Raw genomic sequence first — 15,262 nt, forward strand, 5'->3', positions numbered from 1 at the left:
GTAAAAGTAATGGATCGGATCAGTATTGGCCATACTGATAGAATACTGTTTTGGAGTCTTAATTTTTGTTAAGAATATAGGACAGGCATATATAAGCATTATGCTTCAGTCTGTACCTTTTCAGTCACTGTAAAATCAAATATTGTTAAATGATGGTGTATATTGTATTGTGTGAGATGATGACTGAATAAACTACTACTACTACTACTACTACTACTACTACTACTACTACTACTACTACTACTACTACTACTACTCAGGGGTGTAGCTCCAGATTCTGGGCCCCATGAAAGAATGTATTTGTAGGCCCCCAGTGAATGCGAGCGCGCATAAGCGGATTTTTTTTTGGCAATTTTTTTATTGATAAACGCATAATATGGTTTTTACCTATACATTCAGATCATCAGTTCAGCACCTGCACTGTTGGTGGGTGAGCCTAGTAAAGGATGTCTCATTGCGTTCATCTTCAATGAATGGACCAATGCAATAGTCTACCAAAGCCCCCCCTCTCTCTCTATATATCTCACACACACACACACACACACACACACACACACACACACACACACACACACACACACACACACACACACACTTCAGAAACAAACATAGTATCAATGAGAGCATCAATAATACACCTGAGTGATGTCTAGTAAAAAAAAATAATAATAATAATTGGGGCCCCCCCCCAGTGCTGGGCCCTTGGAATCATCCTAAGCTACCCCCCCCCCCCAGCTACGCCCCTGCTACTACTACTACTACTACTACTACTACTACTACTACTACTACTACTACTACTACTACTACTACTACTACTACTACTACTACTACTACTACTATTGGCCAATACTTAAAGTTTAGGATTCATAATCAGTATTTGGCAGTGAGAAAGTGCTATGGATGCTTCTCTGATGCTAAATAAGCAAAGGGATTCAGGTTTAAATGTTAATTGTACTTGATTTAGACTTTTTATATTTTAAGCTTCACACGTACAACTAAAATGTTTTTTACACTTCCATGTAATGTCACTTACCTTCCACGTACAGTAATACACCACTTGTATATGTGTCACACAACATAATACTTAATACAATCATATTATAATTTTTCTGTTTCAGAGAGCTGTACTATCTGTGGCATATTCCCTGTTGCTTCCCACTGCCCCACATGCGTCCAATGGCTGTGCATGGAATGCGACAGACTCTACCACTCCTACCCAGAGAGAGCCAATCATCATCGAACCACGGTGACATCATCTAGGAGCAGGAAGAGCCACAGGTGAGATGTGGGACAATCGTTCAGTATTCTTGATGGCATTTCTTTAGGTACCCAAAAATGTTATTCTAATGAAACTCCACCTAATAACGTCAGCATCATTGTTCCATTAAACCCCTGTCGTGTGCAGTTACTGCTATCTAGAATGCTGGCTAAGAACAAATAACGTGGGTGAGGAAATTAATCAAAGCGCTTTCGCTGCACACATAGGAAATGGAAATGCTGCACTAATAATAACTAGTGCTGTCAGGCGATTAAAAAAATGTATCTAATTAATTACAGGTATTAAAGGAGCTCCCGTCTATACGGAGCTACTGAGCAGTTTTGATCCCGTAGCTAGACTGGCTGACGCGCCGTTCTACTTCCTGGTCTGATACCAAAACAGTCCTTTATCCCAATGATACGTGCAGGCAGCTTTACTGGGAAAATGGTATTTATTTCCCCTCACCGTCAAACAGAATGTCTTCATAAACTGATAAAATAATAATGAATACAATAACTAATTACATACAAACATTTCGACCTGTGACCCGCGTCGTGCGTGCGGTCAAAAACCATTGCCCTTTCCGGGTCAAAACTCCTCCTCATACAGGTGTACCTGACGCTTAAATAAAAGAAGCGCCACCCCCTGGTCACATAAATCCACTGCACATTAAATCCATTTTGGCCGTTACAACAGGATTCGTAATTAATTAATCTAATTAATCGCATTTTAATCGCATAACTATTTTAGGCCTGATATTCTATATTCTATAATCATATTTCAAATTGCATGTGTCCGGATGGCAGAATTCAGTACTGTATCTACAAAACTTTCCGTTTAATCATCTTCCCTTTATTAATTTGCTTAGATTTTTCAGGTCTGGTCAATTTTAGCATGGTGTTATTCACAGTAACAATTTTTTTTTTTTTTATAATAATTGAATTGATATTCTCATTTGGTTCATTACAATTTACTCAAACCTAGTAACATACACAGTATTTCTGACACTGGGAATACATTCCCTGAGATCCATAGATGTCCCTAGAATCAGATACCAAGAACATGCAAATAAAAAAAAAAAAAAATTGTAAATGTATAGTCTACGTTCTTATGGAATGAGAATATTCCAATAAATGGCATTTATGGGGGAATCTTTCACTTTTCTGAATTTGAGAGAACGATAGCTTTTCAAAATGCTATAAAAAGGATATGAACCGATTATTAAAAAAAAAAAAAAAAAAAAAAAATCCGTTTCGACAATGTTGACTGCAAACAAGTCATTGATAGGCGACGGGCAGATTAGACACATAGCCATCATTTAAAACATAGATTATGCGTTTTTAACGCTAACATTGAAGTGGATGATGGCATTCAACAGGGTAAAAAGGTAATAGAGGCCGGCGTTCTGCCGAATTCTACGGCTTCCTCGAAAACTGCTGCCGTAGCGCGACTCGATAGACGCGTCTGCCGAATTCTACTGCTTCCTCGAAAACTGCTGCCGTAGCACGAATTGATAAGTTAGCGTATTTCGATAGCCGCGTCTGCCGAATTCTACTGCTTCCTCGAAAACTACTGCCGTATACTAGCGTATTTCAATAGACATATATATCGCTATCAAAGAATGCTCCCACTACAGAATCATTTTATATTACCTCACTACTCACTCCATGTATACTGTATGCATATGGTGAGCATATTTTTATACTCTATCATAAAAAAATTTTATGTAAGATTTCTGGGGTAAGGTATTTCAATACACCAATATATCGCTATCAAATAAACTCAGAATTCAGGGAAAGAAACTGTTGCTTTTAAAGGAAAACTCCAACATTTTGGGAAATTAGCTTATTTAACATCTTCCCTGGAGTTAGACAAGAAGATACATACCTTTTTTGTCTCTGTGCGTGCATTTAGCTTTGGGAACAGTCGCTCCGTTAGCGTAGCTTAGCTTCATCACTGGAAGTGGGGGAGGACAATAGCCTGACGTTCCCTTACAGTGTATACAGTCACCAAATACACTCCAAATACAACTCCAAAACGTTCATGTAAACATGTTGTGACCTGTGTATTTACCACATGGAGACATAAAAAATAATTGAATTAGACAATTACGTTTTCTAAGCAAATATACTCTGAACAATTTTTTGCCTAAGCACGTCTCTGCACGCAGTCAGTGATTTCTACGTGAAGCCGTGTTTGTGGACATTCTCATTAATTCAAAGGATCCGAACCGATTGAAGTTTATGGATACCATGACTTAAAATCCTCTTACCTTGACGATTAAAAGCCTCCCCAATTTAGAAAACAGTAATCCAATGGCTGGTATTGATAATATAATACTAACTACTGCACGTAGCTAACCGGAGCTAACACAGAACCGGATGGTCACTAAAGCAAATATAATGACTTCCTTTCTGGGGTTTTCAAAATAAAAGTGCAACGTTTATAGCAGCGGAAAACGTTTATTTTGTACATTATCTAACGTTAACAAGAACCTAAACTAACTTTAGGTTAGTTGTAACGTTAGTTGCTCATGTGTGCTTGTGTGTGGAGAGTTCAGTGTTCAGGGCTCTGATGGCCTGGGGGAAGAAGCTGAGCCGAAGTCTCTCTGTCCTAGCAGCTGGTGTTCGCAGGCGTCTGCCTGACCTGAGCAGCATGAACAGGCTGTTGTTGGGGTGGTGTGGGTCTTTTATTATTCTGCAGGCTCTGGATTTGCACCAACATGTTTACATGAACGTTTTGGAGTTGTATTTGGAGTGTATTTGGTGACTGTATACACTGTAAGGGAACGTCAGGCTATTGTCCTCCCCCACTTCCAGTGATGAAGCTAAGCTACGCTAACGGAGCGACTGTTCCCAAAGCTAAATGCAAGCACAGAGACAAAAAAGGTATGTATCTTCTTGTCTAACTCCAGGGAAGATGTTAAATAAGCTAATTTCCCAAAATGTTGGAATTTTCCTTTAACCATGGATTTATTTATATACACTCCATGTATACTGTATGCATATGTTGAACAAAAAAAACATTGAACAACATGTTATCAGAGTTATCAACATTAAAACTTATTTAGCAATGTACAGTTTTGATTGTACAGTTGTACAGTGTGTCTCCCCCCCCCACCCAACCTCCTCCAATGTACAGTCCCCCCCCCCCCACCCACTCAACCCCACCCCACCTACCCAACCTCCTCCAATGTACAGTTTCTACGTCAAATGTATAAATTATACTCTCTTTTCTGGACTCTTTTTGTATCACAAACAGTACTGTATTTGAACATCTGGTATGTCATAAATGTATAGATGTAGCAGTACTGTCTATCTGTATGTATTTGTCTCTACATCTGGGAAAAACAGAGGCCATACTCTTTGGGTCAAATGCCAACCTAAAGAAATCCCAAGGTTTTAAAATTAGAGTAGGTGAAAACATTATTGAGGATAAAGAGGAGGTCACCTACCTGGGCTTAATTTTAAATAACAAAACTTTCTAACGAAAAAATGGCACAAAAAGTGATTACTAAGGTCAATCAAAAAACCAAATTTGTATTTAGAATTTCCTCGTTCATAAATAGGAACGCTCTGAGGACCCTAGCTGGAGCCCTCATCCAATGTCACTTTGACTATGCTTGCACTTCATGGTACAGCAACATATCCAAACAAATGAAGACAAAGCTCCAAACCTCCCAAAACAAACTAGAAACCTTCAAACCTTCAACTACAAACCTAAACCTTCACTTTAGGACTCACCTAACGCCAGCCCACTTTAGCAGTCTGGGATGGCTTAGGGTTGAGGAAAGGGTACACCAGCTTAAAATGCTACTGGTTTTTAAAGTACTGAAAGAAACGGTCCCCAAGTACCTAGTAAATTATTTTAATAAAGTAGGAGATGTCCACAAACACGCCACAAGAGGAAGCCCCACGGACCTGGTCCCGCCGAGAGTCAGGACATGCATTGGGAAAGATGCATTTTTTTTACTCTGCTACGGTAATGTGGAATGCCCTGCCAACATTCATAAAACTCCTGAACTCTCCTCTCGGATTTAAATCTGCCCTAAAAACATGGCTCAGCAGCAACTCAAATTGGTCTTAATATGTTTTTGATCTCTTTTATCATAACTTGGCTTTTATTTCTTTTATCATGAGTTGCTTTTAAGGGTTTGCGGATTTTCTTTTAACATTAGTTGACTGTATGAGTTGTCGGGTTAGGTGTTTTTATACACATTTTTAGAATGTGTCCTGTCTAGTGTACATGTCCATTTGTGTTTTTGTGCCTTTTTTGTTCCATGTGTGGATCACAATGGAAACGAGCCTTGGCTTTATTGTGTTTTATCCATTTTTTACCAACGTGTTGACACTGTTATTGTTTTGTTTTTTGAATGTTTGTCCTACGATTGTGTCAAAATAAAGTATTCAATTCAATGTCGTGTATGTCATATATGTTATGATGAATTGAAAATGGGGGACCCTGAAGTAAACAAGACGAAAGTCTTTCTCTGGTCTGCATCCCCTTAACAATTGTATGTATTGAGCTGTACTGTAGAGCAGGGGTGTCAAACTCATTTTCACAGAGGGCCACATCAGCATTATGGTTGCCCTCAAAGGGCCAAAGACCGTATAAATGTTAATGTAATGTAAAATAAATGTAGCTACACATTTACATATTGTTAAACATGGTGTTTCTGTATTTATTACTTATTCAAGTTATACATATTGCATATTCATTTGCATAAATGTAAAAATATATGTTAGCTTATGTTATTTTAACAAATAATTTTAGTTTATCAGAACCCCATATTACTCCACCAATCAATGATCAAACCATTCAAGTAAATAACAAAGAAGAATATCATCAAATACAAGCTATGACATTAAGTTTGTTCAAAACCTTTTTGTCACAGTCAAGAGGGGCAGAACTAACAACTGTGAGCTGCAAAGAACACGTGGGACAGATGTAGCAGATGTTACAAAAACAAATGGCTGCACACAACCTTGCAGAGGCCATACATCCAACTAATGGAAGATAGTTTAATTAACTTTAATTAACAGATTGCAGAATGGGTACAGTACAGTACAGCTCAATACACACAATTGTTAAGGGGATGCAGACCAGAGAAAGACTTTCAACTTGTTTACATCAGGGTCCCCCATTTTCAATTCGTAATGAAATTGCTATTATGTGTCTGCATGAACACACAACTGTAACTGTACTCAAAAATAACTAAATAAGGGTTGTCTCAGTTCACAACTATATTGGTCAAGTTTTGGGTGGGACTTGTTTGCGTCCCTACAGCTTCTTATTCAATTGAGCGAGATGCTCGGTTATGTCACACAGCCAGTTTGCATCTGACAGTTCAGACAATATTTCTTCAACCCTTTGTTACCTATTCCGCCTGGATCTTTTTTGTATTTTGGGCTGTAAAATTGTCAAAGAATGTCTGAGGAGTAAGTGCTTTTGGCTTTTTTCCTTTGTTACCTCAGATGTTCAACATACATGTATGTGTAAGAATGTGTAATAACTAAGGCTGTCAAAGTTAAAGCTTTATTAACGCATTAACCCACAATTATTTTAACACTGCTATTTTTTAACCCAATATTAATGTAAAAAAAAAAAAAATTTTTTTTTTTTTTACCTGAGCTCTTGGGGGGCCACATCAAATGACGTGGCGGGCCGGATTTGGCCCGCGGGCCGTGAGTTTGACACCTATGCTGTAGAGTAAAGACATTTACTGCACAAATAGTTGGAGCCACTTGTGTCGTCAAATTGGGCACATTCAAAATGTGCCCACCTACTGCACGAATCACACTGCACCTACCGGAAAAAAATCAATTAAAAGAGCATTACTGTAGGTAAATAAAACTCTACAATGAGATTAATGATATGGTAATATGCACACACATTTGTGAGTCAATTAATAATCCAAAACACATTTGATGTTATACTATAGTTCACTCCGAACTCCAACAGGTGTACGACATTTTATCATCTACTTTATACATACTTTATACATTCTGCTGCAAAGCCAATTACATGCAAATATTTACATGCTTATAAGTAATAAGTTATGTATGTACAAATATGTTTAAGATATTGCTCACCATCAACAAGACTCAACAAGACGTTCGGCAGCAGAATATTGTTGAGTGAAAACGCGTGGAAAACGATTGTGGGTCATGCGCAAGCGCAGAAGCGCTGGCAGCAGAATTCTGGTGTGGAGTAGAATTTTGCAGAACACCGGCACTGATAGTGTTAAAATGAAGAGAGATTTCTGCAATATTTTATAAACTACATTTTGTGTCCTCGTTTGTAGTCAACGACATTGCATTCATTATTTAGTCACGTTAGTGTCACATGATCTCCATTAACGTGACGTCTCGTCTCATTGTCGAAAAAGCTACGTTGACCACCTTTAGTCATAATTTTCGTTGACTAAATTAACACTGCTCTCTTGTCTCTTTCTCTCTTCTCTTTCAGCAGTTCTTCTTCATGGCGTTGTATCCACTGCACCACGGTTAACTCTATCCAGGATGTTCTGTGTGAGATGTGTGAGCGCCCCCGCTTGGCCTCTACTGGACCTGCATCAGACGACTCTCAGCCTGCCACTGTCACTGGTCAGTGTGTGTGTGCATGTCGGAGAAAGAGATTTTCTCACCCCTCCATTCAACCCCATTCAGGTTACTGCTACAAATAGTTTACAAATATTTATTAATGAATTCTAAAACATATACGATACATTTTTCTTTTCTTTTTTTCTTCTTTGAAATAATTTTTAAACGTGTCATTAAAATATCTGTATCAGGACAGCTTAAAGGTGCTGTAAGTGCTATTATTATACTTTTGTGTGTGAAGTAGCTCTACATTCTGACAGCCATCACTGTACTGGTATAGAGTGTTTGGTCAGTAACATGGGTCTCCCAGTCCCTCCGCTCTGCAGTAAACAGAAAATAAATGGTCTGGTATCCTGTTCTCACTTTATCCAAGGAGAGAGAACTCTACAACGTCGGGCGTTGGTAGCAGGAAAAACATGATGGCTTGCTTGTAAACTTTCTCCTTTTCTTTCTTCCTGTTTATGACAGCATTTTAGGTGAGAAATAGGATATGCAATTGACATATCTTAATTCATATTTTACCTGCAACGCCTAGTTTGACAGGAAGCTACAGCACCTTTTCATTTACCAATCCGAGTACCAGTATCCCAGTGCTCCTAATACGTGTGTGTGTGTGTGTGTGCGATGTTGTTATTGTTAATGAGAATAACAGAGAGGTTCTCATCCTAGAAGTTGGTTGCACGTTTGACTACAATCTAGAGGAAGCCTTTACAACCAAAATGTTAAAATATCAACTGTTAGACCATACCATATCACAACTCGGCTACAACTGTAAACTTTTAGTCTTCATATTTGGAAGCCTGGGTCATGTCCATAAGTTGGGTGTTAGAGGCCTTCAGTTGGCCGGTCTTCCGAAGAGAAGAGCCAAACAATTAGCTAAATATTGCTCAGTGTCAGCAATTATTGGCAGCCGGGCAATTTGGAGAAGACGCTGCTATCTGTACCCATGAGCTGTATGTTGATTGTCAGGTTCATCATCCATGTGAGTCTGTAACTTTGGTTGCCACTGTGGCACGATTGTATCGGAATAATCCCACAATGTACAAGTGCACTGTTAATATTTGTGTCCTTTAAACTTTGTATTTATGTGGACATAAATAAAATATTCTAATGTGTGTGTGTGTTCCCCATCAGAGTGGCAGTGTAAGAGTTGTACGGTGGTGAATGCAGCCAGTAGTATCCTATGTGAGGTCTGTGACCGACCTCGCCTGGCCACACGTCCTCCTCTGACCCCGACTCACCCTCCCGTCACACCGCCGAGACCTCCCGCCCCTGTACTGGGCATGCCCGGTGACCCCGACAGCCAGGTAGCGTACTGGACTGTGTGTGGGTGTTGTATTTCCTCAATACTTAAGTGGTAACTCTGAATATCCTTTCCTTGTCGCTGTCTCTATCTCCCTCCCTATCTCTCTACCCCTTTCGCTCCCTCTCTCTTTCTCTCTTCCCCTCTCTCTATCTCCCCTCTCTTTTTATCTCTCTCCCACCCTGTACCTCCCTCTATCTTTCCTTATCTCTCTCGCTCTCTCTCTCTCTCTCCCCCTCCCTCTCTCTCTCATCCCCCCACTTTCTCTCTCTCTCTCTCTCTCTCTCTCTCTCTCTCTCTCTCTCTCTCTCTCTCTCTCTCTCTCTCTCTCTCTCTCTCTCTCTCTAGTGGGTGTGTCAGTTCTGTACCTATCTCAACTACTCTCCAGCCACTCTATGTGAGATGTGTGATCTGGCCCGCCCTGAGCCTGCCCCCATGCCTTCCAAGCTCCGCCCTCCCTCCCCTGTCAGAAGAGTACCCGCTCTGCCAATCAAACCAAAAGACCCGCCCCAAGAGGATCCTGATTTGAGGAGGCAGAGGCTGATGAAGGAGGAGGGGCTAAAGCTTATCCAGCTAATTAGGGTGAGGAGGCTTTTTATATCTTCTTGTCTTAAAGCCACAATCCGTGATTTTCTTTTTACCATATTAACTCATTCTCTGCCACGCTGGCCGCACATCTTTTCGTGATTTTTCGCGATAAGTCATGATCTTTGCGGAGCTATTTGTATATTCTATAGTATAGCTATGGGGAAAATTTTATCGCTAATTTGACAGACACTATTTTCAGTACAGCATGTAAAAAGGCGTTCGTTTCTGTAGTTTTTTTGTGTTTTATTTTTGTATTATTTTTTAAACAAACATATAAACAAACATGACAACACACGATAAGATATACAAGCATTATTAACAGTGCACATCCAATGAAATCACCATATAGTTAAATGTCTAATACAGGATATACCCCCAATACCTGCTATCTAATACCCTACACACATATGCTCTAGCTCGTACCCCCCCTCCCGGACCCCCCATTGGATAATCCATCCATTATCCCACGCTCCTAACCAGACACTACCATTATATGCTAGCTTTTATTATCTCCACCACTTCTAACCACATTTTCATTTTTGATTCATTGAGACCCAAAATTCTTGCTGTAGATATTTCCTGATAAATCACATCGAGATATGTAATCCAGACCTTTCGGCAATTTTTTTCCGGTTGGAACCATCGTGATGCTATCAGCTTTTTAGCCACTGTGATACCCGATAAAACTAATCTCTTTAGCTGTGGATGTACTGCATTCTCATAAACATTATTCAGCAGTAATACAGAGGGGTGTACAGGTATATTCAGAGTTAAGAGATTTGATAATTGCTGGGTCACCTCTTTCCAGAATATTTTAACTGGTGGGCAGTCCCAGTACATGTGCATAAATGTCCCCTCGTCCCCATTTGTACATAAGGAGCATTTGGAGTCTTGTTTAAGACCCATTTTTCTCAGTCTTATAGGAGTCAAGTATGTCCTGTGAATATAGTTAAGATTTATTTGTTGATGGTCTGGGTTCCTTGATGTAAATCGAACATTTGCCCAGGCTTCTTGCCAATCAAAATCGCTTTCCAGGTCTGGTATATCCCTCCTCCAGACGGAGTCTAGGTGGAGGGTTTCATACGAGGACGTTAGTAATTGATGATAAAAATCTGAAACAACCTCTCGATGTCTCTCTTTCATAGAAGAATTTGTGGTATCTGTGGTGTTCAATTGGTATCTTTAATGGAACACCTTGAGACTTCAAACATAACAATAACTGTGTGTAAAAAAAATTTGTGGACTCGGTGAGATTACATTTTTTGCGTATTTCTTCATAGCTACAGAAACCCTGTTTGTTAAAAACATCACCTAATGAGTGTATGCCTTGCTTTTCCCATATAGGGAATCTTATAGGTCGTTTTCCAATCAAGAGTGCATTGTTATTGAATAAGGGAGTATGATTGTGCCATTTATGTGGATTAGAATGTTTTTTTTGTGTTCCGTTTGCATTGCTTAATTGATCATTTAGTGTATGCCAGGGAGGGGCAACTGGCGGCCCGCGGGCCGCATGCGGCCCTCACCGACGTTCCATGCGGCCCCAGGCCAATATAAAAAAAAAAAAAAAAAAATGTATTTTTTTATTTTTTTATTTTTTTATTTTTTTGTATTGTATTCGACTAAGAAGAGTTGGCAGTCAACTATGACTCCTTTCGATCGATTAGTCGACTATTTGACTAATAGGGGTCAGCCCTAGTGTGCACATATTCAACGCTGTTGAAAGTGCCGTGCAGCAATATGGGGGTTTTGATAAACTGTCGGCTGTTGTTACCGATGGATTCGCCGGGCTTCTAAGGCAGAGTGGCGTTGAGTGTCCAATGCTGCACTGCATTATACATCAGGTAAGTTCGCTAACATAATTTCCATCTATTGTGCGTCACTATAATGACCAATGCGAGTCGAGTGTAGTCAAATTATATGCGAGAGTCGTTAAATCGTTTTTCTTTTTTTTTATCTGATATAGGAGGCTCTCTGTGCCAAGAAGCTTGAATACAGCCATGTTATGGATTTGGTTACCAAGGTTACCAATCTAATTCGTGGAGGCAACAGGTCACTAAACCATAGAAAGTTTGTCTCCTTTTTGGAAGAGATGGACACTGATTATGGCGACTTGCAGCTACACACAGAAATCCGATGGCTGAGCCGTCGGAAAGTACAGGAGCGACATTGAAACACTGCAAATGCAATTCAATGATCGGTTTGAAGATTTCAACGGCATGCAGTCACGGATAGCGCTGTTTGCCGGCCCCCTCACCGCTACGGTGTCAGAGCAGCCCCCACCATTGCAGCTTGAACTGTGCGAGCTACAGTCGGATCCTTTTTTTCAAGCAAAGAGAAATGAGAGGGGAATTTCGTTTTGGAAACTGCTACCTGAGCCCCGCTTCCCACTCCTCAGGGACTTTGCCCTCTCTATGGCCAGTATGTTTGGGAGCACATACATACGTGAGAGCAATTTCTCAAACATGAAGCACATCAAGTCAAAGGAGAGAAACAGGCTGTCGGATGAAACATTATTTCATCTGATACAGATTGCATGCACAAACATTGAAGTTGACATTCCTGCTATTGTGCGCCAAATGGAGAGACCACAAGTGTCTCATTAAAGACAGGGGGGGGAGGAGATGATGAAGAGGTGTAGAGGGGGGGAAGGAGATGATGAAGAGGTGTAGAGAGGGGGGGGAGAGATGATGAAGAGGTGTAGAGAGGGGGGGGGGATGATGGAGAGGTGTAGAGAGGGGACCATTATTATTATTATTATTATAACCATTATTGACCCACTGTGGGGCGAGGGTGAATGTCATGCCAGTTTGATTAAGGGTCAATGGGAGGCATGTAGTATTGCACTTTACTTTACTTGCACTTTACTTGTTTACTTTTGTAGTGTTCAGATAACACTAATAACACAAACACAAAGCAGCATTCCTGCTGCATTTCACTACAACAGTAAATCAAAAGTGCAATAATAAATGATTTTGTTAAATGTATAAACTTGTATCCTGCTACTAAACAAAACATTCCTGAGTGCTTCATATCCATAACATGCATTTCAGTGTTATAATGTTTTGTTTAGTAGCAGGATAAAAGTTTATACATTTAACAAAATCATTTATTATTGCACTTTTGATTTACTGTTGTAGTGAAATGCAGCAGGAATGCTGCTTTGTGTTTGTTGAGCAGTGGGCTTTAAGTTCATACATTTATTTTATTAGAAGATATACAAAGATAATTGATCATTTTTGTATATATTTGGGGTTACAGCAATACTTTTAAATTCAGCTGTTTATAAATTCATAAAGTTGAAATTGCATTACTAAATTCATTTGAAATGGAATAAAAACAAAGTTACAACAAATTATAATTGTTTATATACCTTATTTATCACATCTGTGACTATTATGGGCTATTTGAGTGATGGGGTACTACTGGCGGGACTGCCGATAAACAATGCGGCCCCCCAGATTGATTGTGGACATTTTGTGGCCCTCACCATATACAAAGTTGCCCACCCCTGGTGTATGCTATGTCCTTCAGTCTATGTGGGGCTACTATATTTTCTTCTAATTTTCTCCAGGATACTAATGCTTGGGGATCAAACCATGTTGTCAATGGTCTTAAAGTGTATGCCTTAAAATAGTGGAAAAAATCTGGAAATGCCATACCACCGTCTGCTTTGTTTCTCTGTGCGGTGGATCTTTTTATACGTGGTGGTTTGTTATTCCAAATAAATTTGTATGTGGAGGAGTGTAATTTTTTCCAGTAACCCTCTGGAGGGGGTAACGGTAGCATTGAGCTGAAGAAGTTGATTCTAGGTAGTACGTCCATCTTAACTATTGATATCCGTGCTTGTACTGAGTTTAAGTTTTGACCACCTATCAAGGTCGTCTTTGATTTTGTTTTGGATTTTTATGTAATTGTGCTTCACCGTTTGTCTTATAGTGGGAATATTTCCACTCCCAAGCATCTAAAGTGTTTTACCATAGGTATCTCTACTGGGAGGGTTATATATTTTTTTCCAGGGGCGTTAAGTGGAAGGAAAGCCGACTTCGGCCAATTTATCTTAAATCCCGATAAATCTCCAAAGTCCTCAATCAACTCGAGCAGATGAGGCAATGTGGTGTTGGGGTTTTGCATGAACAGTATTACGTCGTCCGCATATAAACAAATTTGATGTTGTGTGCCCTTGATTACGATTGGTTCTATGGATTGGGATTGTCTTATATATTGTGCTAAAGGCTCTAATGATAGATAGAATAGTCCGGGACTAAGAGGGCAACCCTGTCTAGCTGAGCGTGATACCGGAAAGATTCCGGAGGTTATTATACCCGTTGTAATCATGGCCGATGGGTCTTTGTATACTACTTTAATCATATCAATGAAACCTTTACCTAACCCCATCTTTTCTAATACTGCCCATAGATACGACCATTCCAGCCTGTCAAAAGCTTTCATTGCATCCAGGGACAGCATCGCCTTAGGTATGGTGTCGTCCTTGTCAGCATCTAGTACATGCAATATTCGTCTTATGTTATCAGTGATCAAGCGGCCTCTTATGAAGCCAGTTTGGTCCGGATGAACTAAAGACGTCATATGCTAATCTGATGGCTAATACCTTAGAGTACAGTTTGATATCGGTTCCGAGGAGGCTTAAGGGTCTATAACTACCGCACTCGGTGGGGTCTTTGTCTTTTTTAAGGGGGACTGTTATGAGTGCAATGTTGTCGTTCTTATGGAAGTTCCCCTCCTTGACTGAGTATAAAATCATATTTAGTAATAAGGGTCCAATTATGTCCCAACAAGAGAGGTACATTTCTGGTGGGATACCGTCTCTTCCAGGAGCCTTACCACTTTGCATTTCGGATATGGCCTTCTTGAGTTCCTCTAGTGTGATCGGTGTTTCTAACTGTTTAGCGTCTTCCTCTGAAAGTTTAGGGAGATTAATTTGATTAAGATATGTGTCCATTTTGTTTTGAACGAAGGTCGTTTCTGATTTATACAAGTTGGAGTAGAATTCTTTGAATGTCGTGTTTATTTCTTCAGGGTCTGTAACAAGTACTTGTTGTGCTCTAATGGTAGTTATATCTGCAAATTTTGCATTGACTCTTAATCGCATAGCTAATAGGTGACTTGGTTTAGAACCTTGAGAGTACTGTTGTTGTCTTGTGCTGTGTATTTGTATTTCCGATTGTTGTCTGTATATGGCATTAATCTCTTTTTTTAGTACATTAACTTGATTTTCCAGTCGAATCGAGTTGTTGTATTGTAAAGAATTAAATAGCGTTGAATAAAGTGTTTCCAGTTCAGCCAGTTTTGAGCATCGATTCTTGCGCATTTTGGAGGAAAAGCTATCAGTGAAATCCTTGATCATTCCTTTTACCGACATCCATAATATTCTGGGGTCCTGCACAGAGTTTGCATTCCTCCGTAGGAATACTGTAAGAGCTTCTTTGAGTTGTGTAATGAATTCCTTGTTATTAAGCAGCATTGAGTTAAATCGCCATCTTGGGGCTCGGG

General features: G+C 39.8%; 1 protein-coding gene across 1 annotated transcript in view; it reads left to right on the forward strand.

Moving 5' to 3' along the window:
• rnf31 (ring finger protein 31) overlaps positions 1 to 15,262 on the forward strand; it is a gene marked incomplete at its 3' end in the record, with an annotated part of 161,857 nt that overhangs the window by 11,318 nt on the left and 135,277 nt on the right. The window contains exons 7-10 of the mRNA XM_084327753.1: positions 1,119 to 1,278; positions 7,727 to 7,863; positions 8,995 to 9,167; positions 9,512 to 9,745. Coding sequence (XP_084183879.1) covers positions 1,119 to 1,278; positions 7,727 to 7,863; positions 8,995 to 9,167; positions 9,512 to 9,745 — 704 coding nt within the window. The remainder of the gene's footprint in view (positions 1 to 1,118; positions 1,279 to 7,726; positions 7,864 to 8,994; positions 9,168 to 9,511; positions 9,746 to 15,262) is intronic.

The sequence above is a fragment of the Notolepis coatsorum genome, assembly GCF_963971535.1.
Source record: "Notolepis coatsorum genome assembly, chromosome: 13".
In the NCBI taxonomy this organism is placed as follows: domain Eukaryota; kingdom Metazoa; phylum Chordata; class Actinopteri; order Aulopiformes; family Paralepididae; genus Notolepis; species Notolepis coatsorum.